The 26904-nt window shown below is 36.1% G+C and overlaps 1 protein-coding gene across 3 annotated transcripts; it reads right to left on the minus strand.

Annotated features, from left to right (window-relative positions):
• Window positions 1–10915: 10915 nt before the first annotated feature.
• On the minus strand, window positions 10916–26671 carry LOC116255988 (CDK5RAP3-like protein). 3 transcript variants are annotated; one of them, XM_031632107.2, is made up of 10 exons: window positions 26410–26666; window positions 26192–26326; window positions 22466–22560; window positions 22281–22375; window positions 22010–22145; window positions 21759–21908; window positions 21073–21627; window positions 12035–12243; window positions 11474–11606; window positions 10916–11189 (listed from the first exon to the last, which is right to left on the minus strand). In XM_031632107.2, exons 1-10 carry the CDS (start codon window positions 26468–26470, stop codon window positions 11067–11069), a joined length of 1692 nt encoding a protein of 563 aa, XP_031487967.1. In that variant the 5' UTR covers window positions 26471–26666; the 3' UTR covers window positions 10916–11066. The 3 variants fall into 3 exon arrangements, 2 of the variants coding, with proteins under 2 accessions (XP_031487967.1, XP_031487960.1); XM_031632100.2 differs by having other exon boundaries at window positions 21073–21630; window positions 26410–26663; XR_004173014.2 differs by having other exon boundaries at window positions 11051–11189; window positions 12070–12243; window positions 21073–21630; window positions 26410–26671.
• Between the last annotated feature and the right edge of the window lie 233 nt (window positions 26672–26904).

Raw genomic sequence — 26904 nt, forward strand, 5'->3', positions numbered from 1 at the left:
TCAAACGATTAGGTATTTCAATTTTCATGGACATAAATTTTGAGGCTGAAACACTAACTTAAGATGAATTAAAGAAAAGAGACTTATTTTCTTTCAAAGAGTAGATTTAGAATCAAGAAACAACAAATATGAAAATAAGAGCTTCTGTTCGTAAAATTTGTGAAAAATGTCAACTGATCCATAGGTGAGGATGAATTATAGTAATTTGATATAATTTGAAACATATACAGAGATAGGGGTAATATTTATAAAAAAAAGAACTTCACTTTCTAAGAGACCTAATGTACAAATACATGATTTGTTTTTACATGAAATGGACATATCCACATATCTCTGACTCATATTTATGAGATGATAAATAGAATATCACAAAACCTATACCAAGATTTGGTTCACGTAGAAATTGCCATGTTAGTTCACGTAAGAGTGGGTGTAGAACACCAATAGGAGTTATTCATGTTCAAGCAAGTTTCAACACTACTATTGTTACTGTTATAGACCTACAAGGTCAGGTCGTTTCTTGGTCTTCTGCGGCTATCTGTGGATTCAAGGGCACAATAAGGGGTAACCCATTTACTTCTCAACCGCAGTAGGAAATGCTATTCATTTGATAGTAGACCAGGGTATGCAACTAGCAAAAGTCATATTAAAGCGTCCCGGTTACAAGAGAGATGCATCATTATAAGTGATTCGTGGAACTGGTATACTATCAAATTTTGTACGTGACATAACCCCTATGCAGCATAATGGATGCAGAATGAAAAAAAAAACATGTTTAAAAATAAAAATGGATTCTGATCCAAGAGAAATAAATAATTAAATAATCCGATCAAATAATATTATATTAGTATGGTTCGAGAGGAAGTGTTTTGAATCAAGAGCAGACATCAAACACATTTATTGTGGTTATTTTATTTTATCCCTACTTATGAAGGGTCAAGCCGATACAGTCTATATTGTGATCCCAAGGGATTTATGTAAAATTATTGAGTAGTCCACTTCATTTTGAATGATGAATCCCCTTAAAGAATAATATTGAAGCTCATAAAGGATTTAAATCTGTAAGTCCACCCTGACACTAGAGACATCTCAGTGGGAGACTGAGAGGCTGCAGAGAGAATCTACAACTATATCCCCAAGCAACAGTCAAATGGAAGCGTGAATGTGAGAAGCCGGTGGAAAAGGGCAGCACTGCTGTAGGGCGTGAAGACTGGAGCTAAGTAGGTATAAAAGACTAATTTTTGAAGATAGATGTCTTCAATGCAGTTCTCATAAATCCAAAAGTGGCATTGATTGCGGTCTTTCTCTACCTCTGCATCTGCATCTCTAAGAAGAGCTTTGCATCAGAAGGATAGTCAATGGATGGGTCTAAGAAAGGAGCGGTCATGTACAACTCAAAGACGATTATGTCGTGTTCTTCCTTGAAGCATATATGCAATGGATAGACTCCTGTAACTGTGCCATCATATTTCATTTCTAATTGCATGACACACACACACACACACACACACACACACACACACACACATATATTATAAATTTAGATATCTAAAAGGAATCTAATGGCTAGTTCCACTAAAGAACATGAAAAGAATTTTCACAAGGTACAACTAGCAATTCCCTATTACTCTCTTAGGGAGTGAACCATGGATTAATTCCTCTTTCACTTGGAGGTATTGAATATACACTTACCTAAAATTCTATGCCTTATGTTATTCTTACCAATAGACATGTCAGAGCTAGAGGTATGCCAATCAGATTAAATGGGATAACAATTTTTTCACTCTAAATATATAAAATCGTAATTTCGATCAAATCACACCGCAGTATTCCAAGCCTTCTAATTCCTTAAGAGGTTTATTTGAAAGATTCACGGTATAACTAGGAAGACGTTTCAAATACCACACATGAGTCACCGGGCATGCTAGTTTGATGCATCCCATTTGATATCTTCGGATTTGAAAATCAACAAATTCCACTCCGCCTTGTTCACAAAATTTTGGTTCTTCTTTTTCACCCCCGATCACTCGATAATTTCCACAAGCACAAATTCCACTTTTTGTAGGACTAAAATTCTTTCAATAAACAACCTATCTTTTTCTGGTTTATTGGTTTTGTAATGAAAGATATATGGTTTTGTCACCTCTCCAACTATCTCTGCATTTGGTAGGATTTTTTTGGCCCAAACGTATTTGTTTAGGAGAAACTAATCTAGTTTGAAGTTGTTGATATTTATACTAATTGATAATAGAAGAAAAATTCTGATTCATTCCGATCAAACTTCCTTCGTATTAATTTGGAAGTTTCTTAGATGCAAGGAAATGATTCAGTTCCAGAAATAAAGATCAAAGTTCACGAACGAGCAATCAAAAGGATTCCGGTGCACTCTCAGGATTAGGTATTGTTCTTCCAACAATTGTGGTATCAAGTACTTACTAACGAGCTCTAGTATGATTGGATGTATACGTGAGCATCTCTTATAAAATATGAGCAACACCAAATCCCTCTAGAGACCAAGCTTCCATTTCTCCTACTCATTTCCACCTTGCTTCGCCATTCTCCTGAAGGGTTGTTGTGTAACAAGTGTATAATGACCACTGGAATGTCCGTGGATTTTATCATCAACTTAATGAAATAATTTTAACATATAGGACTTTCCTATTACAGTAGGTTGTTTAAAAGGATCTCCTATTCTTTCATCGAATATTCTGCTCTTTCTAGAATACTCACAAAGGAATTGTACGACGGGCACCATAGGTGAAAACAAAAGCATGGACTTCTATGGATCTCTAGAGACCCTCCAAGTGGTGAGAAAACATAGTCACTCAATCTGCATTCTCCCCATTTAAGGGGCCATTGCAAGTCTACAACAGCCATGCTTTAGTTTTCATCATCCACATGGTGCTTCTCCTCTATCACTAAATGTTTTCTTGACAATTGGAGAGCAAAACCTTCATCGTCTTCTCAATTTTTTTTAACTTCCGTATGATAAGCTCTAGCTTCAAGAGATAGGGATTAAGAGATTATATAGTATAGCCCCATCATATGGAAATGCAAACTCGTTAAGACGTTCTCACGTTTAGACAGACCATAAATAGGAGATGTTTTTGTGAATGATTGTACCCATGAACAATGGAGATGATAGTTTGTCTTTCCTATAAACAATTTTCTCATGAATGATGAATCCAATACTTTGTGGAGGGGCCCCCAATTCACTAATTCATCAAATAGATCAGTAAAGTAGACAAGGGATACTGGTTCACAATATCAGTAAAGTAGACAAGGGATACCAACTTGACTCAACACATCAATCAGACATACTATTGAACTGATGGTGCTTTAGTTGCGAGATCGTGTGTATGCCCAAGCACTCTGCTGATTCGACACTAATTAGACAAATAAAAATATTGATGAGGAGGGGCCTAGTCCATGGATTTTGCAAATAGATTAGTAGAGTAGGCAAGAGATATCATTTGAGTTGTCCAAGGTACCAGTCTAATTGCGACACTCAGCGAACCACTTAGGTATATCATCAAACCAATGGTTCCTTAGATGTCACATAGAGTGTATACCCAAGCACACCATATCATAGATCTAAGTTCAATTTCCTTTTGTTTAGTTCAATGCAACTGTACATGATGATATTAATGTGAAGGGGCCAATCCTTGGATCCATCAGATAAACTGGTGAAGTAGACAAGGGATATTGGTTTGGATTGAATAGAAACCTATTTCATTGCAAGTCTTAGTGAATGGATCAGATCTAACATCAGACCTATGGTGCTTAGATGCTAGATAAGGTGTACACCCAAACACATACAAGATATAATAGTTTTATTTTCTTTTTCATTAGATTAATTCAATTGATTGTAGTGCTCATTATTTAATATGATATAGTGAGAATATCAGTGGGCTAGTAGCAGCAAGCAAATCAACAAACGTATCTATTGGTTGTTCTATAAAGATGCTAGGGAGATTTGTGGGAAATGAAGATACTAGACTATCGAGTGGGCAACAAAGATATGGGGCAATCTAGCTTAGAGAAAAAGAATAGCAAAGCAAATAAAGAATGGCCATGAAAAATGAATGGTCAGAGGATCCGCAACATGGAATGAGGAATGGACATGTTGGACAAATATAGGTCGGATGACAACAACAACAGACTAACAATGAACAGGATAAGAATGGAGTACAAGAGCTAGTAATTGAGCAATGTTAAATATAAAAAAGGTTATAATGCCCAAAAATAGGTGGATAAAAGGCAATGAATTGGAAAAATGGAACAAGAGCATCAACATAAAAAAAAAATTTTGGCCATGTCATGGGGATCAGTATGTGTGAAGCTATGGTCCTACCTTAGGAGCGAGTGTACGATACATGACTTAAAAACAAAGAATTCATGAATAAAGTAACATGGACAAGGAGAAGGAAAAGAACTTGCAATGAGTTTTCTTATTCACTAAAAAAAAGTACATTCCAGGTGAAGTAAAGGATATAAAAACTTGATTTTACTTACATAGGTGTCTAAGGCTCATACAAGAGTTTACTTGCTGAACACTTAAAGCAAGGAATTCCAAAATATGACATTTGACTAGTAAGAGGGTACTCCCTTACAAGTGAACAAACATACATGAGTGGATACCAGATACATGAAGAGTCCTATATAGACACAAACACAAGAAAACAAGTTATCCCCTTTAAATCATGTGTTGCCCTTGACAACAACCGCTTCATGGTAGGCACTATTTTTTTTTTCTCATAGCATTGCCTCATTTTGGATGCGAACTCACACTTCAGCTCCTCTTGGATATCAATGGTTGTTGGCTTATGAATATTTTAAGCAAACTATGCCATGGGGGCTTGCTTTTCTACCAGTTGTAGCAGAACTATGCCACATCAAGAAGCTTCACCTTTTTTGGTTTGTGTAGACAAAGTGTCGTGGGCATTGCTCTAACAACGCATTGATGTACTTCATTTTGCCATGAGTCTGCAGATAAAAACTTATGGAGAACAACAAGTTTGAGTGGAATAATCGAAATATTTCACACCATATTTTTTTTCATGAAGCGGGCATCACAATTGCTCGTGATTTTCTTTGAAACTTTTATGCACTTTACAATGTTCTTCACAAATAGCTATGCTATTTCTTTTGTGGGACATTCCTTTGAAGCTGAGATGAATTGTGGCTTGCTTGGAGCTACTAAATATGAAGCTGAAGTTATTTACCTTCGAGAGATTAATAATGAAGTCCATGGAGAGACTTTCCTATAGACACTTGAACACTGGAAAATGTTCTATAAGGCTAGTAGTCCTTTGGTCGGTTCTATTATATTGCTGACAAATGAGGTATTTCTCCACATAAACCTTGACATGATCTTGTGTTTGGAGCTAATAGTAACCACAACCAAAGAGTGCTGAGGTCTGCTCTTTACTAGGGTGGCTCTGCTCAAAACATGTCAAGCACTCCTTCAAGAGCTTCACTGAAGATTCCACCCACCTTTATACAAACACACATCCACCTTTAATGAGAAGAAATCCATCCTTTAGTAAGAGCCTATGAGCCTTCCCTATTTTTGCCAAGGCTGTTAAGTGTTCTACTATTGAATCTTATTGCATCCATTTACGAAAATGTTCAAGGAAAGCACCTTCAAAATGTACTTCAAAGATTTCCGATTGAGAGGTCTCAAGCCATGCCTTTCGACTCAGAGTTTTGGCAACAATATTGGTCTTATCTGCTCCATACTAAAAAATGAATTCAAATTTTGTTAAGCATTACTGCCAACAGACTTGCTTTAGGGCCAGCTTCTTTTGGGTTTAAAAGTAGTTTGTTATCATTGTTTATCTTTGTGATGAACCAAGTTTCAAAGCAGGTAATGCCTCAACATGTAAAGGTAGTGCAAAGTAGTTGTCATCCCCCATACATGCACTATATAATGTCTTCTTATATCCTTCAACGTTTGGCTGTCATAGGTAATTGAATGGTCATTCTGTATCAATACTCTGTTGATGACAAATCAGATGCATTTATGAGGTCTAAAATGGTCAAACAACTTCCTACACAAAGGCTATCTTCAATCATTCAAAAATATTGTGAGGGAATGAGTCTATGCCCAAGCCTTGTTGGTCTTGAGCAATCATTGAGGGGAGCAACAATCAAAGAATAGCCTTCAATGACTTGTTGACAATAGTTTGTTAAGTCAAAGAAGAACCATAATGTAGGGGCTGTAATTGATGGATTCCATTCCTGAATGGCTTTTGATTTTTTTTTACATCCATTCGTAGTCGATCATATCTAACAATGTGGTCGAGGAGACTAATCTTCTATTATCCAAAGAGACACATATTTTTTTACATAGACATCATGATCCTTCAACACTTAGAATACCAAAAGTGACCACAATGGTTGTTCGCATTGCTTTTTAAGACCACTATATCAACATCATTGACTACCATGAACTTGTATAGGTGCAACTGAAAAATTTGTTTACTGACATTGAGAAGATCATATGGGTGTTAGTTAACCAAAATCATAAGCTTTATACTATGTGACGCAAATGGTTTTTGATTCATTATCTTCTATAATTCTGACTCACTAGTAGCTAGACTGAAGGTCCAACTTTGAGAAGATCCATGTGTTGTCCAATTGGTTAAACAAATTTTCAATAAGTGACAAAGGATACTTGTTATTCAAGTCACTTTGTTCAATGCACAGTAATTAACAGAAAATCATTTTGAGACATTATGTTTCATTGGAAACAACACAGAGGCTCCAAATGGTGCTTCAAAGAGATGCTAGCAGCCAATATATCATCGAGCAACCTCCATAGCACTTTTAACTTGTCTTCATCCTGTAAGGAACCCTGGTCAAGCGCTTCACTTTGAGGATCATTTCAATATGATGATTGACCTCATGGTTTGGCAACATATGATTTAATAGTTTAGGTGGCTGAACTCTTTCAACATAGGGGCTGTACTTGGTGGGACAACAATATGCTTGGGTTCTCCTTCAGCATGCATGACAATTGGAAATGTTTTTTCGTCATGTTGTACTCTTTTCTTTAGCTGCATGGCCAATAACATGGAAGGATGCTTTCCCCTAGCAGCATAACAATGCACCATGTGAGAGAGTTTTGAACCCATAAGTGTCAATGAGTTGAACTTCGGCAACAACATGGTCTCAAAGGAATTACATACCAATAATCACCTTGAGATGTTTACAGTGCCCACTCAACTCCCAATTGTCACATCCTTTGCCTCTCTGAGATGTTCATTGTCTTGAGGTTTCATTACTTTGGCTTAAGCTTCAAGTATAATCTCCCTATCTCCTTCCTCAAGACTAAGTTGTAGGTAGCCTCTAAATCTATCACATATGTTTTATTGAATCAGTTTGTTGTTCACCATCATTCTTTATAACATACGACTTTATACTGCATTGAATACCTAAACGACCCTCATTAGTAGCTGCATGTTTCCAGCCTCACCTTTATTAGCTCTTGCAAGATTGTCCTATCTGTCATCAACTACAAGGCACTTTAGATATTGTCAGGCCACATGGCTCTCTTCACATAATCAACAAAGCACTACTTTGGCATGTTTTTTGTTTTTGTTTCCCAAAAAAAGTTCATTCTCATACTGGTGCTTGCTTATCGAGCACATTTATTGTCTAGCCGGATCTCTTTATTTTTCCATGGTCAAATTTCTTTAAAGATTTACAGGTGTAGTTTGTGTTGAGTACACACCAAACAATTTGCTACCACACATACATTCTCCAAGATCTCCAGATTGTTTCTTTCCACTTCAAACTAGATCCAAAGTTGAAGTGACATAATAAATCAACATATTGTGTATGTTTATCACGAGCTACTGCAACATCCTTACATACTCCTAAAATAGTCTAATATAATTCAACTCTACCACCATCTAATAAGCTTGCCTCAGTTCATTCTGGGGTATGAAATAATTCTTCAATTCTTGTTTAAAGTTATCGAATGTATCATTCTTACAATTCATTTTTTCAATACCAAGCCTTTTGCATCTCCACAAAGCATCATCATCCTCTTTTAGCAACACAACTATAGTTTTGACCCAAAGGTAATATTCCACAACATTTTGAAGATCCATGTATTATTTCACGTGGATCAAAAAGTTATCAATCATCCTGCTGCTCAGTTATTATTTTTATGGGTCTCTATATATCAACCTTTGATGATCAATCCTCATTTCTGCCACATACAAAAACACATCACTACAAAGTGTGGTTCTTTGCCTGAATTTCTGCAACATTAGCTTATAAAGTGGTCATTGCCATGGTCAATGTCACCACAAGTTCAACCATCTGTTCTCGCATGGTTTTCATTTTGTCTCTCAATTCTTTGAATGAATCAGCTACATTGCCCAACACATCCTCATATGTAATTATGTGACAACTTGCTTGCTTACTAATTCAGCTAAGTCCACCTGGTCACAGGATGAGCCCATATCATGAGGATAGACTATCCTCTTGCCCTTGGTGCTTTGCATATCATATTGAGTCTCCACTCCGTGATCACAATAAGTGGGCATGCTCCTATATACCAACTCTCAAATTGTTTTTCCAAATTGGTCAAAACCACACTGATACCAACTGTCATGGGCCGACTTTGCTTCTATCTACATGATACAATGATCTTAATTTCCTCTACAAGCCTTCAGAGTGGATGTGTTGTAGACGTCTTGGAAAACAAAAAGAACATAAAAGAAGAAACGCACACAAAGAGAGGAGAATGAACTTGCATTGAGTTGTTTCATTAACTTTAGAACAATAACCATAACAAGCGAAGTAAGCAATGAGATAGAAACTTGACTTTATTTATATAGGGCGCTCAAAATCTCATACAATAGCTTCCTTGCTAGACACCTAAGGAAAGAGATATCAAAATATGATACTTGACAGGTGGGAGGGTACTGCTTTCCAAGTGAACAAACATACACCAATGGACACTAGATAGAAGAAAAATCTATACAAACACAGGAATAAGCCATATGTTGGTTATTTTTTCATTAAATACAAGCTATGTAGTCCACAACATTAAATTGATGGAAAGTATGCTTAAAGTTTTACTCCAGTCCGTACTTGCAGCTCATGCTTTTGCCTCAACATTTGCCTTCGTAAGGCTCCTTCTCCTGCAATCAATATCTCTCTTCATTCTATTTGATCACAAGGTCAGCAAGAGGTTTTAACATGTTACTCTTAGGTCTAGGGTCAGTAAACATGCCATAGATTACTTGAAAATCACTAATAGATGTACTCTTGGGGTCTCATGCCTATTAATAAATTAATTGAATCAAATCCAAGAATGACAAATTCAAGCTAGGAGCCAGCACAAGAAAGTTTCATACCAAGATCTACCAAAGTCAGCCAGAAGTCAAACTCAGCCACAACCAACCATAAGAACCAGCCCAAACCAAAGGTTTTGTAGGTCTAACAAGTCAAGCCCTAAACGGTAACCCTCAAAGTTTTTAATCTTGCAAAAACTCTGTCGCATACAGGATGTTCACAAGCTGAGGTCAAGCCAAGCTAAGCCTGCTCAGTCTTGACTTCACTAGTTCAGGTTCAAATTGGACAAGCCAAGCTTGCCTGAGCTGAGTCTTTTTTTTTTCTTCATTTGTAGATTAGAAAAAAAAAGAAACATTGATCATGCCAATGGAGTTCAAAACAATAAACCATTTTATATATACACACACACACACATTCAAGGACATCAAATCTGGGTTGTTCGTTTTTAAATGGACGACCCAAAACAACTCCTCTCTTCCTCCCTTTCCCTGTGCATTTCCTCCCTTCCCTCCATTCTCTCTCCCTCTCCCCACTCTCTCTCTACCACTCATCTCTTCTTCACAGAATATCCGCCGGCTCCCCCCCTTGCTGTTGTCGGCAGGCCAGGCGGCATCACCTGACTAGGCTGCTGGTGACAGTAGGGGGGACTCCCCCCTGCCTCTACCTTTTGTGGGTAGAAGGAAATGTAAAGTCACCTAGCCATCTAATCAAGGCCGTCCATGTCAAGCAAATGAATTGTTGAAAGAAAAACAAGGAAAAAAAGTGTAAATTAATCTTAGATGAAAAAAATGTTCACCACTTTTTTCTTTTTCTTTTTTCTCTTAACCGTCCATCAGGTTAAATCGAACGGTGCCTATTAAATGGCGGTGTGACTTTAAAAAGCTAAAGTCATCATTCAATATATATATATATATATATATATATATATATATATATATATATATATATATAGGAGCCAAAATCCTCCTGCTATCTCAAGCTCTTTCAATCATGATCGCATTCGCATGATGCATTACTATGAGTGGTTGGAAGATTTTTTTCTCTCTAAATTCAGATAAAGAAATTTACAAATTCTATATATATATATATATATATATATATATATATATATATATATATATATATATATATATATATATATATATATATATATATATATATATATATATATATCAGACTCAAGCTCAATCTCGTTCTTCGACTAGTTCAAAAGCAAGTTGATCTGTCATTTTCTTAGCAACAAAATTTTTGGACATTAATATATAGTATTATCAAAAATCGATGCTTGAATTGAATAGAGCACCTAGTTGAGATCGGTGAATCAATTGGAAACAGAAAGTAGTATTCTATACAGTTTAGCATAAGGCAAAAAAATTAAGCTAGGAAAATTTTGAAATTTTATATAAATAATAAAAAGTGAATAGTAAATCGCATAGCACTACATACGTTGCCCAGGGAATCAAACAGATTTTGACACCAATCTGATTCGGCTAATTTTGACAACAATGGCAGTCAGGCCACCTTTAGGCCTCACGGGACACTCATAATCCGAAACAGCAGAATCTAGCAAGCGTTCGATCCATCCATAAACAAGCACAGATATAATAACCAATGCTTATGAAGGCTAAATTAGCTCAAAATTTCTCATAGGCAATATACAAGAATTTTCTCCACTGGAATAATTCCAAAAACAAGAAGAGCCTGTTGTTCTACTCAATCGTATTTGACATTCTCCTTTTTGAAGTCATTTCCTATGGGCTGCTTAGCAGGGAATTGATTTCTCCAATGATATTGACAGGCCTTCCATCAAAGATTGCAGACAAAGTTGCTTCACACAACTTCTTAAGTTCCCTTGTTTTCTGTAATGCGGCTTCCTGGAACATAAGAACGTCTCAAGCAACTGATTAAGCACATAAAATAAATGAAACAAAAAAGGAGAAATTTAGGTGGCATTCATGTATCATGGAAGTGGCTCACTTGGGGAAACCAATAACAGCAAAAGAGTTAAACCATCAAGACCACATGAGGGTTTTCTGTAGAGGAACTACTAATTGTATACTTTGTTTAGCAACTTCATTTAATATCAAAAGGGGAAAAAATGATGCCCTTAATATCAAAAAGGAAGAATCCAAGGCACCAGAAAGTCATTTAAGATCACCTGTCTAGGCCAGGATGAAGTCAATGAATTTTGAAGTTCCAAACGCCTTACTAGCAGATTTTTCAAGCTTTCTTTCAGTTTTGCCTCATGGTGTTTTTTCTCCTCAAGTGTGGACGCCAGTCTGTCCAAGAACCTATTTCCACCAAAACAGCACAGAAGCATACAAGAGTTACCACAGAAACAAAAAAGGCATAAAAGATGTCTTTAAATTTCTGGTACCCAAGCTACCCCGTGCAACTTATGCATCAGAAGCCAGAAAAAAACATTACATTTGGAATTAATCATTAAAGAAACATTCTAGAGTACAATAGAAAAGGTATTTTCACGGTACTTGTGACTAAAAAACTGTAACGAACACAGTCAGCATTGTAGTGTTAAGTGACCTAAAAAGCAACCAACTACTCAGAAGAGAAAGAGGGCAAAAGCACATTACACCAGTAAGTGTTAAACTGGAGACTGCTATCATGACAAAAGAAAGCAGCATTAGGTAGCCAAGATTTTCCTTTCCATTCAATCAAAAAATCAAATACAAATATTTAGTTTTGAATGAACAGGAATGACCTTTTGGAGTTCAAAAGCATTATTAGATCACGTGCCTTCCTGTTGGAAAGCAGAAAGATTGCTGAGGAGAGATCGGATATCATAAACTGAATAGCATCAGAAGGGTACTGCTGCAGCACCAAAGGAGCAACTGCCTGAACCTGATTCTGTAGGGAAGCTGTCTCCTCATTTCCCATTTCCATAAGTCGTTGTGTAAGAAAAGATTTGATCTGTCAATACAAATGGTCAATTGAAGAGCTCAACAGAAGACCTACACAGCTATCCAACGAAGCATCAGAAGTTATATAGAAGTCATCTCAGTAAAAAGGTCCCAAAAATAAAGACCATTTCAGTGAAACAAATCCATGGAAATTTTCATTTAATCTATATATGCATCGTATAAGTCTTGGTCTTAAGCTTTAATAAATCAGCAACCAGCACTTACTATCAACTCACTTTCTAACTTAGACCCCAACCCCATCATGAATTGAGTGTCATCCACTAAGATGGCCACCTATGCCATCACTATTTCAAAGTATCAGTACCATTTTTGTACATATGATTGTGTATGAGTGTTTAACTGCATATGAGAGATATTCTGTTCCACCACAGAGAATTATTTTGTTCTTACATCCCAAAAAAAAGGGTTTTCATAATACATCAGAACAACCATTCTATGCTATGGGATCTAATCCAATCATTCATAAGAACAGATTCATTATTGGCTAAGCTAATATAATGATCATTTGTTAATAAAGTGAATATCAAAACCATATATATATATATAGAACTGATATCCTCCAGCCATCTGAAGCTCCGTCCAATCATGGCAGCCCGAATAATGCATCATTTAGTGACCGTAATTAAACACACCAAATGCACTGCATCGGTCGGTGTGTTGTGAGAGGCCTGAGGGTTTCACCATCCAAACTGGGATGAAGGAATTCACAAATCATATATATATTCATTCTTTTATTGTTTCTTTTTGCTTTTTAAGCTACTCCTGTGTGTTGTGAGAGGCCATAGGATTTCTCCATCCAAACCAGGATGGAGAAATTCACAAATTATATATATATATATATATATATATATATATATATGTTCCTTTTTTTATGTTTTTCTTCTGTTTTTTTGGCTTTTTAATCTGCTCTAGGCAGCTTTGAGCTACTTGTCAGCATTGTCACAAATATCATTCTTAGGAAAATATTGCAAAGTTTTTCTCTGGTATTTTTTGGGGAAGTTGCTTTCCTCAGGAAAATTTAGGGAAAAATCTTGGCAAATTTAAAAAAAAAAAACATAAACATTAGTGAAAAAAATAAATGAGAAATTAATAATCAGAAAAAAGTGAAGAAAACACCAAAAACATCACGAAAAACCAAAGATATTCATTTTTATGAGATTTTCAAAATCTCGCAAGGTTTCCTGAATTTGTCTTTTTACTTGTTTTTCTTGGTGAGATTTTTGAAAATCTCATGATATCTACGATAGTGCTCATTGGGTAGCTGCAATGGTTAGCTCTTTGTAGAGAGCAACTCCTTTCTCCTCTGTTATCCCTGTGTGGAGTGCTTATTATTCTTCTACACTTTCATCATTCAATAAAGACTATCAGTTGTGATCTCCACTGTCTACCAAGTGTTTGAGATATTGTTCTTTGTACTTCTTGTACCATGTGCTTGACACTTTACCTGGTCTTTCATTACATGGTATCAAAGCTTGGGGGGAGTGTTACACTCTTACTTTGTGGCCATCTTTGAGGACTGTTTTCAACAATCCTTTCTCTTGGAAAGTTGCATTCTTATAAGCAGATTTTGGTGGCTGTTCTCCCACCTGCTATTGGAGTTATCTTGTTGCTGCTATCAACTTCTAAATTGTGCCCCTAACCTTAAGAGATTCAATCTCAACATATAGCAATTTTGTTACGAGGATTATAAATGGCCTAACTAGCTCGCTTCAATGTCTCTTTTCTTTCTTTTACCTTTGTTTTTTCCAAAGTGAAAGACAAAGAATTTGGTTCCATGTCAACCATCCCCAAGCTTTCTTCCTCCAATTACAAAACATGGGCCTTGTCCCTAAAACATACTTTTTGGGGGAGAAATCTTTGGGGTTATATTGATGGATGCAAAAGATGAATTTCAACATATTCTTACAAAAATGTTGATGGAAAAGAAGTTGAATAGAATTAGAATGAGAAAGAAGATGGTCACAAAAAATATAACAAGAAATGAAGAGCTTGGAAACGTGGCCATAAAGTTATTCATAGGCTTCAAATTGTCTCACTCAGCCAGTCAAGCCAAATATCCAAATTTCAATTAGCTTATGATGTTTCGAATTACACAAAAGAGACATTCACTTTAAAGGATGTTGCACATAAAACAAATCACAGAAGTATCATACTTGCTCAACATGGGGATAAAACTATTAAAGAATTTTATAGTGAGATAATGCAACTCCTAGATCAACTTCTTCTATGTGAACCAAGGAAGACAACAAATTTAGCTCTCAAAAAGGCAACAACTTGAAGAAGATAAACTTCATAAATGTACAAATGGGGTGCAATCAGAATTTGAAGAACAGTCAATTCTCTTTTATAGAGAGCATCCACCTACCTGAATTGACTATGAAAGAAACAAGATTATCTAGCTAAAATCACAAGAATGACAGTGTGTTTGACATGTCCAAATCTGGTCACAATGTGAAGCCTCATAGACCTCCACATTAAACAAACAAAACAATGAAGAATTCTACAAAAATGTGATATGTCATCATTGCAAGCAACTGAGATATATTCAGCCTAGATGTCTCAAGTTGAAGGACGAAAAGAGAGTTGCTACTTTGGAATGCAAAAAACTCTCTGACTAAAATTTAAGTTTGTACGGGAGGAAGCAAGCTTTCATATAACAAATTGTTCAAGCTCTACAACTGTTGAACTACGGAAACCATTCATTGCAGTCATCTTTTCATATTTCTAAATGAAGGTAAAAATCCTTAACTTTTGGACTTAGGTGCCTCCTTTCTTATTATTCCTAATGAATAATTTCTTTCTGAATGTAAATATATCTTCAAATAGTTATACCATGGCCAATGGCACAAATCCGAGTATCAAAAACCTTGGAAAACTTGAAAAGAATCAAAACTCTGAAATTTTTGAAGTTTCTAATGTTCAATGTATTCCTAAAGTAAACTTGAATCTTTTATTTGTTTCTCAAATAACCCAACCATGGGTACAACGTTATCTTCTCATCCAAAGATTGTATTGTGCAAGATCACCAGCCTGAGAAGCAGATTATGGAAGGTCATAGACTAGGAGACTTGTACTACATGGATTTTCTTGATTTAGGACAAAAACCTTTTTATAACTTTGTGAATAAATAGGTATAGAGATTCTTCACAAAGATTAGGGCACCTTAGCTTAAAAAAATTATTTTCATTATCATTTGTTAAGGAATTTTGGAAAACTAAGACTTATTTTGTATAGATTGTACCTCGGAAAAATAAAAGCATTTCAATTTGGTTCAAGAAATTTTCTCTCCTCCCAACCCTTCGAATTACTTCATTTAAATGCATAGGGACGGGCACCAGTAGCCTCAAAAAGAGGCTTTTTTTATTATATTGACTTTTTCAATGACTTTACTAGATATAAATGGATATATTTCTTCAAATTTAAACCTAAGTTCTTAAATATTGTAACATCTTTCATAAATTCATTCAAACTTAATTTAATGCTAACCTTATCTTTCTAGTGACTTTAGAAAATATTTAGAAGATACCTTAACAAAATGGATTAGTCAAAAGAAACATAGACATATCATTAAAACTACTAGAACGTTATTCCATGAAATGTGCCAAAACAATTTTGCACCAAAGTCACACGTACAACTGTCTATTAATAAATAGAATGGCTTCTTCATGTCCTCAAAATCTTTCTCTTATTTACAAACTTTTGAAGATAGAGTGTGACTATAATTGTCTCAGAATATTTGGATGAAAGTGTTTTGTTTTAGTCTAATCAAAATGATAATTTTCTAGCAAAGCTATTCCTTGTACTTTCATTGGATATGCCAAAAATAAAAAAGGATATAAATGTTATTATTTGAAAATGATGAACCCTATGTATCAAAAAATGTGTTTTTCATTGAAAACAAAAACGGTTTTGATGAAAGTCTAGCTGAGTCGTCGTGATGATGACATAGAGAATCTTGAACCTAGTTCCATTGATAATGAGACCACCAATGAGAATATAAGTGAGCTTATCGATCAACCCGAAAACTAGAAATATGCCTATTAGTGAATCTCCCAATAGAAATGAGCAAACTTTTGTTAGAAGATGTAAAAGAATCAAAAGACAATCCATAATATTTGTTTCATATGAAGCATTTCCCCAAATTATAAATCACGTCTCATGGCTATTCAATCTTTTGAATAACTTGCTATCATGACGTTAAAGACAAATGTCAACGGGTAGAAAGTATGAAAAATGAACTAAATGCCCTTGCAAGTTGTAAATCATAGGAAATTGTTGACCTCCCTAAAGATAAAAGGCTTATAGCATGTAGATGGCATATGGAGTTAAAGCTAAGAGTAACAATGCCTTGAAAGACATAAGGCCAGATTAGTTGCTAAAGGCTATGCACAAGAATATGGTGTAGATCATAAATAAACTTTTGTTCCTATAGCTCGCATGACATTTGTCAAGATTCTTATTGTTGCTGCCTCCATTAAATGGTGGTCACTTATCAAATAGATGTTAAAAATGTCTTTTCAAATGCTGAGCTTAATGAAATTGTATACATGGAATGTCCTCCTGCATGAACCTTCCTCAAATAAAGCTATTTGTCTTACAAAGGCCCATTATGGCTTAAAGCAAGTGCCTAAGACATGGTTTAATTAGTAAAGTTATGGAATAATTAATTATTTTAAATCTTGTATACCGACACTACTTTTTTGTACAAATTTCTGAAGAAGGAATCGCCACATTATTGTTATATATTGATGACATGATTATAACTGAAAATCACAAACAAGGAACCACAAAAACTAAAAACATTCTTAAACAAAAGTTTAACATGTCTGATTTAGGATTTATAATATAATCTCCTGGTATTGAGGAACCTATTGTTCAAGATGGCTACTCCTATCACAAACTAAATATGTTTTCTAACATTTTTGAATGTTCATGTAGCACAAACAAAATGAAGATCACCAATATAGAACTTTTGACTAATCCCACCCCCTACAAACAACTTATTAAAGGCATTGTCTTTTCTTGTCATAGCAAGACCTGATATAGCTCATGTTGCTCATGTGATTAGGCAGTTTCAACATGCTTCGACTACAATACACAAGGGAGTTGTCCTATGGATGATAAAATATGTTAAGGATACTCTCTGCAACAGCTCTTCCGGTCACCTTCATCATCTTTGGATGTCACTGCATGTACGGAGGGGTGGAAATCAAATCGGCCTGCACCGGCCTGCTGGTCAACTTGTAAAGGCCCGATGAGCCCATATGGTCTAGACCCAGTCCTGTACCCGGCCCGATTATTGCCGGGTCACACTAGGTCTGAGTCTAATTGGATCATGGGCTGGCATGACCTGTGTGATACCATTTCAACCTGCTGGATTAAGAAAAAAAAACAACAAAAAACTAAAACCTTTGTTAGAAAGAGGGTTTCAACTACCATTTGGAACCCTCGATCCAACGAGGGTCTCAACCTTTAAAAAACGAAGAAAAACGGTTGAAACCCTAATTCGAATGAGGGTTTCAGCGATTTTGATTCAATAGCTCTTTCTAATGAAGGTTTCAGCTACTGTCTGAAATCCTCGATCGAATGAGGGTTTGGACAATGAGTGTTTCAGTAGTTTGGATTGAAACCCTCGTTTGAACAAGGGTTTTAGGCTATGCCATGGGTACGGGTACGGGTGCCGGTGCTGGTACGGGTATGGACCATTTTTAAAAAACTTGGGTACGGGAGTACGGCCGTACAAACACACATATTTATGTCAAAAAATTTCAAACAGAAAAACATATTCGCACATATATATATCAAAAATTACAAACAGAATAACATATTGTTATATTCATAGGTTTTACACAAAGATGAAAAAACTGCAATAGGAGACTCAAACATGTCTCATTGCCGAACATCAACACATTGAATAATTCCAAACACTCTATAAAATCCTGGGTCTCATAAAGAAGGAAGATCTTGGATTAATAAACTCCAACCTTAAGAAAAGAAAGAAGGACAAAGAACCAGACGAACAAAAAGCACTTGAACCCTGTTTGAGTCCGATATTCAGCAAGAGACCCAGGGGCTCGTTTCACTCCAACACATTTCCAATATTATGAAAAATCAAGCAATGAAGTTCATTAAATTCAAGAAAAAAAAACATAAAACAATTTCATGTCAATTGAACCAAACAAAAGACCCAGACGAACAAAAAGAACTTGAATTCGAAAACGAGAAAAAAAAGAGGTACAACAAGCAACAATTTTACGAATACAAAGAAAAGGAAAAAGAAGAAATGGGACAGAGAGAACGATCGGTCAACAGCACTAGTAAAGTAGGAAAACCAACCACGACTCATGAAACCAAGAGAGAATAGGCAGGAGAAAACCACACAGAACCGAAAACAGAAAATAGAACAGGGGTAATAGACACAAACACAAACATTAGAACCGAAAACAGAAAATAGAACAAGGGTGGCACCGATGAAAATGAAAAGAAAAATGAAAAACGCGAAAAAAATACCGTGACAGTCGCCTCCTACCGTCGCCGTTCCGCCCCTGCGTTCGCCGCCCCTGCCGCTGCCTTCATCGCCGGACGTCGCTCAGTGAGAGGTAAGACAAAAACCCTTAAAACTTAAAACGAAAACATGTTTTAAGTTTTAAGGGTTTTGAACATTCTTTTTTTTTTTTAACGTTAAAATGGTTTTAAAAGAAAAAATCAAATAATCGTTAAAATTAAAAACAAACATTTTTGGACTCGGTCAAATTTGACCGTGTCCAAAAAAGGATGGATACAGCCTCCGGTGCGTTGACCGTACCCGGTACGGTCAACGCCGCACCATTGGCGTACCCAAGCCCGTACCAGTACCGGTACCGGGCGGGTACTCCTCCTTTGGAGGAGTACCCGTGTAACATAGGTTTTAGGATTTTAGCTGCCATCTAAAGCCCTCAGTCAAATAAAACCCTCACTGAGGGTTCCAAGTTGAGGGTCAGCTCCCTCAACTTGAAGGTTCAGCTGGAACCCTTGATTTGAGCGTTTCCTGAAACCCTTAGGTCCAAGGTTTAGCCAAAGATTCCTTTGGTCGAGAGAGGAGTGTCAAATTATATGTACCATTTTCTGTTTGTGTCAGTGTGTGTCCACGTATATGTGTGTCTGTGTGTGTATAGTATCGGATGTTGCATATCTATATCTACATATCCATGTATTTTTTTTTTTCTTTTGTATTTATTGTATATAGTTTCTGCAGCTCTAGGCGATTTTGAGCTTAGCCATTGCCAGCTCCAAATGCTACTTTCCTAGGTGTTGGGGCTAGCCAACAGTTTGCCCTTTGCTGCCCTCTAAAACCAGATGGCAGTTCTTTTATTCTGTTGTCCCTGTGCAGGAGTTCTTGCTATTATTACTCTTGTATATATCTTATCCATCAATAAAATTTTGAAAATTTTATTCTCTTGTGCTCACCAAGTGTTTGAGTTATTGTTCATTGTACTGCTTGTTCCTTATGCTTTGGCACAGTACCTGGTCTTTCATTACACAATACCAGCCAAATCATCATGACATTCCAATGTGAACACTTTCCCGGATCAGATTTGCCATGAACATCAACTGACTGACCTTGCTTAGGAAACTCAGAGTGGCCCAAAAGAGCACATATTGGAGTTGCCAACAGTCTTTTAGGTTTTTTGACAAGGATGAGAAAAAGTTTGAAGTATCTATATTTATCTGTTTCAATATAACGAATTCACTGCCACCAAACATGACAAAGAATTTTCTTGTGATTATCTTCTTCGCCTCCATGTTTCCGTTTGACAGGAAAAGATTGACACATGTATTCATAAGAATGAGAATGAGCTGAGAACATGCTGAAAAAAAATGCACATCTAATAGTTATCATATTCTTCACATGAAACTTTTCATTACCATTCCCTTTTAGAAAGCAGCATGTTGTCAGTCTGGTGACTGTCAACCTCAATAAATGACAGAAACATAACAACAAAATTATCTAGCAATGACATTATTCATAAACATTGGATGGCACTATCCAGAAATAGAGTACTGTCTTAAATTGTGTAAAACCCATGCTTAAGAGAAGTCAATTTCTCTTGAATAATTTGAAGCACCCGGACAATAATCAACAAATACGAGTCACCAATATTGACAGTGGCCACCAATATCACCAACACCAGGAAATACTGTCACATGATTGCCATTTTACAGGAGACAGCAAATGTTTCAAATTATCGGTATACATCTAAAATAACACTAGAATCAAGAGTATCTAATGTTATATCAATATTATTCCAAAGTCTCAGAAAGGACAATTTAAAATTTTAAGTTCTTTCTAAGTACATGAATACTTTGATTTATGTCTTTCGTTCATTTTATATTTCCCAAAACTTTCTTAGCATCATTTTAGCCCCATGAATCAGTGTCAACAGGAGAAGCAGAATCAAGAAATCTGGAACTAATAGTCTCAGACTTCCTACCTGATCGCTAACAACCAAAGGTACACAAAAGGCCAACATTAAACTATGAGATGCATTCTTACCATTTGTCATCACATTTTCTCTATATTTACATAACAGAAAAGGGCAACTTAAACTAGGAGATGTATTCATACTTACCATTTACCATCACCTTAACTCTGGAAAATACAAGCTACATCCACAGGGACACACATACAACCAGTTATACATCATCTCATACATCCATAGAAGCAAATAAAAACGAGGCAATGATAGTAGACTTCAATTCACAACTACTAAAGGGAAATAAATTATTCAATCCAATGAAAAAAGAGTATGAAACTCAAACAGTCAAATACATCAACTACCTCAAACAGATCATCAAGGAGTCTGTTCCGATACTCTGTCTCTAAAAGTTTACTTCTAGGCTCCTCGTTGGCCTTGTTGATTGTACAGGTATTCAAATCAGAAATTTTAGGCTTCTGATCTGCATCAGGTATCCCATCTAACATTTCAACCGGAGTATTCTCAATATATATATCCCAGCATATTTCCTGATCAGAACACTCTTTGCCAAGGCCACTCAACAATTCATTTGGTGAAACATGAAGAGAGTTTATATCACCATCTGACAATGGTTGGTGGACATTTTCTTCTGGATTGACAATTTCATTTGATCCAAATAAAGTTTCAGAATCCTCTGATTGATCTATAGGACCGATTTCCCAGTCAATACCAGTATTATCAAGTGTGATGTTCCAGTCAATGTCAACCACATCATGCTCTTGGTTCTCCACTATCGGCAAAGAAGAACTCATCTCAAACTGAACTTCTGAATCCACAATCTCAGGGTCCACTGATATATTAAAGGAAGGCGGATTGGTACGAAGATTTCTCAAATTTGACAGAACCGAGTCAGTCACCTTCTGCAGTCAAAGATAAAGAAGTAATAATAAAAAGAGAAAATACAAAGTAATGTTTGTGTACACATAATTGCAGATTAAGGCCTCCATCAGTTTCGTTTATGTTTCAGATTTTAAATCCTTATGCTTACCTCTGTATCAGTGTGAACATCTGTCACAAAATTCAAATAATATTCTGTAGCTTTTGATACTGAATCACCATTAAGAACCTCACAAGCCTTGCAGAACGTATCAGAGAGAGATTTTGCAGACTCCAAAAGTTCAACTTTGATGTTATTCCCCTTAAGAATCAATTTATAACAGTTCAACAATTAAACAAAAGGCACTAGAAATGTTTGCAGCAACTGTAAGTTCGAAAAAGATGGTCATAGCACAAGTAAACCTGCAATCCTAGCTCTCGACAGGATTCTTCATATTTAGCGACTGATAAAGATATAGCTCTTTTAATATCAACTTCTTTACGGTCCATTTCTGACAGCTGCTGCTGAAGCTTCTGTATTTGTTTCTTCTGATAGGGGCTTTAATGACAAGGTACAAAGTGTCACATACCATCGCCATTGCCACAAAGCATAATAAAGGACAACACATAGAAACAAGATACTATCCTGTTGAAGTATTAGTCAAAGTAATGTTTTAGTAGTAAATTGACATACATGTCATAATTCACGGTCTGAACCATAATTTGTGCAGCCTCAGCAAGAAAAAGATGATCCTTTTCATATGCTCGCACAATGTTGATCCATTCACCCTGCAAAATTATCATCAGAAAAACAAACAAAGAAATAGAATGTGCATGTCTGAGAGAAGAGGAAAAATATATAAGACAAACAATGCTTACAGATGAACCAGAGGGACGACCGAAAATGTTCCTAGTCTCTGGAGTTGATTTCAGAAGAATTTCACTTATTTTTTTTGCATCCAGATATCCTATTGCTGAAAATAATTTATGTCAAATTTAATAATAATGTGGAAATTTCAAAATACCTTAAACTTACAATACAAACAGATTATAGATAGAAGTGCAAATGTTACAGTTAGAAGCATGTTGGACATGAGGGCACATCAGCTGTGGTCAGGCACTCCTTGTTCAGGTTTGTGGGCTCCTATGCACTAACTGCTTGCAAAACCACTATTTAGAAGTGGTTCCAGCATACTGAGGCTTTGGCAAAGACCCGTATTGCTTGTCATATCCAAATCCAATTCTGGCAATAATCTTATTAATTCTCAGAATGTATGTAATCTCACAAAGAAAACACAATAATCACACGAACACATAACTGATACTGCACAATCATGATAAGTTTCGAAGGGATGCAATGACCCTAAGCCTTCATTTCAAATAAGGCTACATCACTAATGTCTTAAGTTGTCTCGCTATAAACAACTTGCAGAAGTTTGCTTGAGGCCCATACTTCATCAACCGCCAACCAAAAAATACAATAAGGATCATGTTGTTTCTACACTATGTAATCATCACCTTAAATACCTAGTGAAGACCAACATTAACTTTGATCCAACCCTGTCTCCTTTGATACTGATTTCAAATTTATTACTTTCCTACTAAATTATGTTCTAAACTTTTTTAATATCTAGCACTTGTACTGATTTCAAATTTATTACTTTCCTACTAAATGATGTTCTAAACTTTTTTAATATCTAGCGCTTGTAAATTACTTGCACAAAACTGTTTTTCTTGTTCTTGTTATTTTTTCTCAAGATCATCTTTGAAACCAGCTTTCTTTTGTTCAGTGGTTTTAGTCACTTTCCTACTTTGACTAAGGCTACATCAAAATGTCGGACTACTCTGGTTGACCATCACAACTCCAGGGTTCTTAGTCAATCTCAAACTGTTTAAAATTTTAAACTATTGTGATGTTACTTTCGAGAAACAACTCTAGGGACCATTGTTCACAAACATAATTCTTCAGCATTTATCAGTAAGGTTTTTCCAAAAAAAATTATCCTTGTTGGGAAATCTCAAAAACTAAAAGAACCTAAAAATAAATTAAGAATAATATAAGAAAATGTGGAATTATGAGTTTTATCAGTATTTTCATAATTGTTCCACAAAAATATTGATAAAGATTCAGAATAGTTTCTAAATTTAAAATAAAAGAAATGGAAGACATAAGGCTAAAGCACATATAGTAAAGGACTTTCCAGAAAAATGGGAAAATGCCATGATATCATTACGATAGTCACCTGATAAATTTACTGCTCTTTTGAAAATATCATGATGTTTTCTCGATAACAACATTTTTCTTCCTTTTTGGGGATAATATCCCCAATATTTTCAAAATATCACCAACATTTTCAACAATGCTAAGGACTAGTGGACCTTCTCTTTGGAAAAGGTGAAGTTCATCTGAGTTGGGATTCTTATAGTCCCCATGCCTTTGTCCCGGTCATCCTTTGTAGACCCATTTGTTCTAAAGATTGTCTTTAAATATCTGTAGTGTGGAAGTAGAAGAAACTACTATAAATTTATAATGATGTTCCATCAACCATTACAAAGCTTCGAACATCGTACTTAAAAAAGGTTAGAATTAAGGGGAAGAGTATTGGATGAATGCCAACATTTGCCATATAGTCAATAAGATGAATGCAACAACCTATCACATCATGTTTGTTTTTGAATGATGTCATAAGTGTGACAATTAAATTGGTTTGTTAATTTTGTTCCAAAAAAACATGACATCAGTCATTGATGTTGATTGTTTCTTAATTAGTGGATAATGCAAGGATTGGGGGCCCACATTAAAACTCCTGGAGCTGCTTCAAACAGGCTACTCAACTCATTAGTAGTGTATTTAGTTTATGTGAAATACTATATACACTCCAAAAAGCCACCCTTTGGTAGATTCAAATCCAACTACCAAAAGAGGGAACGGAACAATACCAAAATCTCATCATGAGCAAGGTCCACCATTTTTATAGTTAAATGCAGGAGCAGATCAATAAAAGAATGTTCCTATATCTATGATTTTGAGACATACATACGTGAGTAGCATACTGCATGTTATGGTTTGCAATCCTTTGTGGGTGCACACGGAGACCAGCTATAGGGTGGTTCAATCTTCCAAACTATGCACTTAGGTTAGGCTACATCATACAACACTCCTGAAAGGGCACCATCCCATGTGCCAACATGGGTGAGGGTACAGAACACAGCTGACTCATTTTTTTGTAGTTTTTGATACTTTTTGTTTAGTAATCTATATTTTATGAATATCAATAATGAAGTATTTATTTGTTGCCATTCTGCGACTAAAACATGCCTCCATGCATTGTTGCCAAGCTTGTCCTCAGCAATTCCTAGGACAGTGCATAAATGGTGAATCATGATTAATTGGCTAAAAGATTGATCAAGTTTGGCATATGAACACCTCGGCTTGTCAAAAAATTTTGTCATAACATCCACAGGTAATAGAGATAATTTGTTCTGAAAACGCCATCCACAGTGATGATATCCCAGCTTTTGAATGCAGCCTAAGTTCAAAATGCGATGAATAAAATACAGTATTCCCAAACTGAGACTACAGTTTCGATCATGAATAGAATAATCAACTTAAGTTTGAAATACAACCGACTCGCATTTCAAAGTACCTGATACAACAAAGATACAATATCAAGATACAAATGAAAAACCTATGTTAGACGGACAGAATAGCCTTTTACAAGAAAAAGTGAAGGGCCATTCTCTCCTTTAAGTTCCTAAAATTGGCAAACACCAACAACCGGATTCTATTAACTATCAATAGTGTCCAGGAACACATAATGCCTTAAGGTGCAAGAGACCTTTGTTCTTAAAGTAATGTATGAAATAATTATAAGAGATTAGAAACTTACAGTTCATCCGAGATAGAAAAGGATGCCATTTTCAAATTTAAACGCATTGACTGGAGAGTTCAACTAGAGGTCCATATGTCATCATGCTAAGAACTCATGGACAACATTGTGTTATCATCTCCAGAAGGGGCGAGGTCTACTCGTTGAATGGTCCTTAAACTTAGCAATCCTCCGAACAAAATTATTGAAGTCACGGTTCCATACTCGCCAAACATCCCTTTTGTTCTGATTGCTTCCATAATCTACCAAGAGTAAGCCGGAGATTTTCATGACGTGATCTTTCATACATCACGTAGACAATGAGGACTTACAACTTAAATTGTCTTAGCAAAGGGGATCGGCATAAACCCTATGAGAAACGAGCAATTTGGGAAGACTCGGTAACCCGAACTCGGAAACTTCTAACCAAACGCAGAAAGAAGCTTACTCGTGTGCTCATGTTTTTTTGAAAGATGAACGCTCCATCTACAAACGCAGTAGCCATAATAAAAAAATAACGTAGACTCGCATTCTCAAGATAAAGGAAGATAGGTCCAAAATAACGAACAACCCAAATTATGATGTTTCAGTCTGCTCTTCTTTTTTCTTCCTCTATCCTTTTTCTTCCTCTATCCTTTTCTAAGTTACGATTTCCATGTCAACACAATTGAGCAAGTAGCGAAACGCAGTGCAGAAAATAACGAGAAAGCAAGAGAAGCAACAATCCGAAACTTACAATCAGAATCTAAGGTCAGGAACAAGGGATCCAAATCCTTGGGTAGCGAACTGAAAGCCGACGAAATCCTAGCCTTCAACGACGCTAACCGTTTCCGCCAATCTACCGGGATCCTCTTCCGGTCGACCAGCCATTCTTCCAATCCAAAACATATAGGAGAGTAAGGAAATCTCGAAGTCAACAACTAGCGAGAGAGAGAGAGAGATTCTTTCAATTACCAAGAAGTCGAGGGAAAGATATATCGATCGGGAGATTTCGGACATCTACTTGGTCGGACATCTTTCTCGGGATTTATCGCCGGAATCAAATAACGGAAGGAAGCACCGCCAGTCGCACGGTAGCAGACGAGGCAGAGGAAGCGCCGGAAAACGATTTTTTGTCTCAGGAATTTCAATTTTATCCCTCGCTCGCCGAGACAAACACAAAAATCAGGAACTATTATTCAGAAAATGGGGGAACATGGATTAAATTCCCGATCGATACCCAAAGATCATAATGTTACAGGTTCATGTGTTCGGATAACAACGTAAAAAACTGGTTCCCGTCAAAATACGGTTTTGTGAAAACTATTTTTTAATGAGTTCTCAATCTATGGTTTGTGGCCCGGGCGTATAACACTTTAGGAATTGCATGACACTAAGTTGGTTAGACATCCATGGCTAAACAAAAACTTATGCCTTGGTTACTAGTTCTTACTTTTGGCCACTCACACA

Source organism: Nymphaea colorata, chromosome 1, assembly GCF_008831285.2.
Source record: "Nymphaea colorata isolate Beijing-Zhang1983 chromosome 1, ASM883128v2, whole genome shotgun sequence".
Lineage (NCBI taxonomy): Eukaryota > Viridiplantae > Streptophyta > Magnoliopsida > Nymphaeales > Nymphaeaceae > Nymphaea > Nymphaea colorata.

What these genes read in the sequence shown, in the direction of transcription:
- LOC116255988 (XM_031632100.2), bottom strand. Translation starts at nt 26,470, where the DNA reads ATGTCCGACCAAGTAGATGTCCGAAATCTCCCGATCGATATATCTTTC. An exon ending in CAGACCGTGAATTATGACAT is followed by an intron (nt 22,146 to 22,280) that starts GTATGTCAATTT and finishes TTGTCATTAAAG; the next exon opens with CCCCTATCAGAAGAAACAAA. An exon ending in GTCGAGAGCTAGGATTGCAG is followed by an intron (nt 21,909 to 22,009) that starts GTTTACTTGTGC and finishes TTGATTCTTAAG; the next exon opens with GGGAATAACATCAAAGTTGA.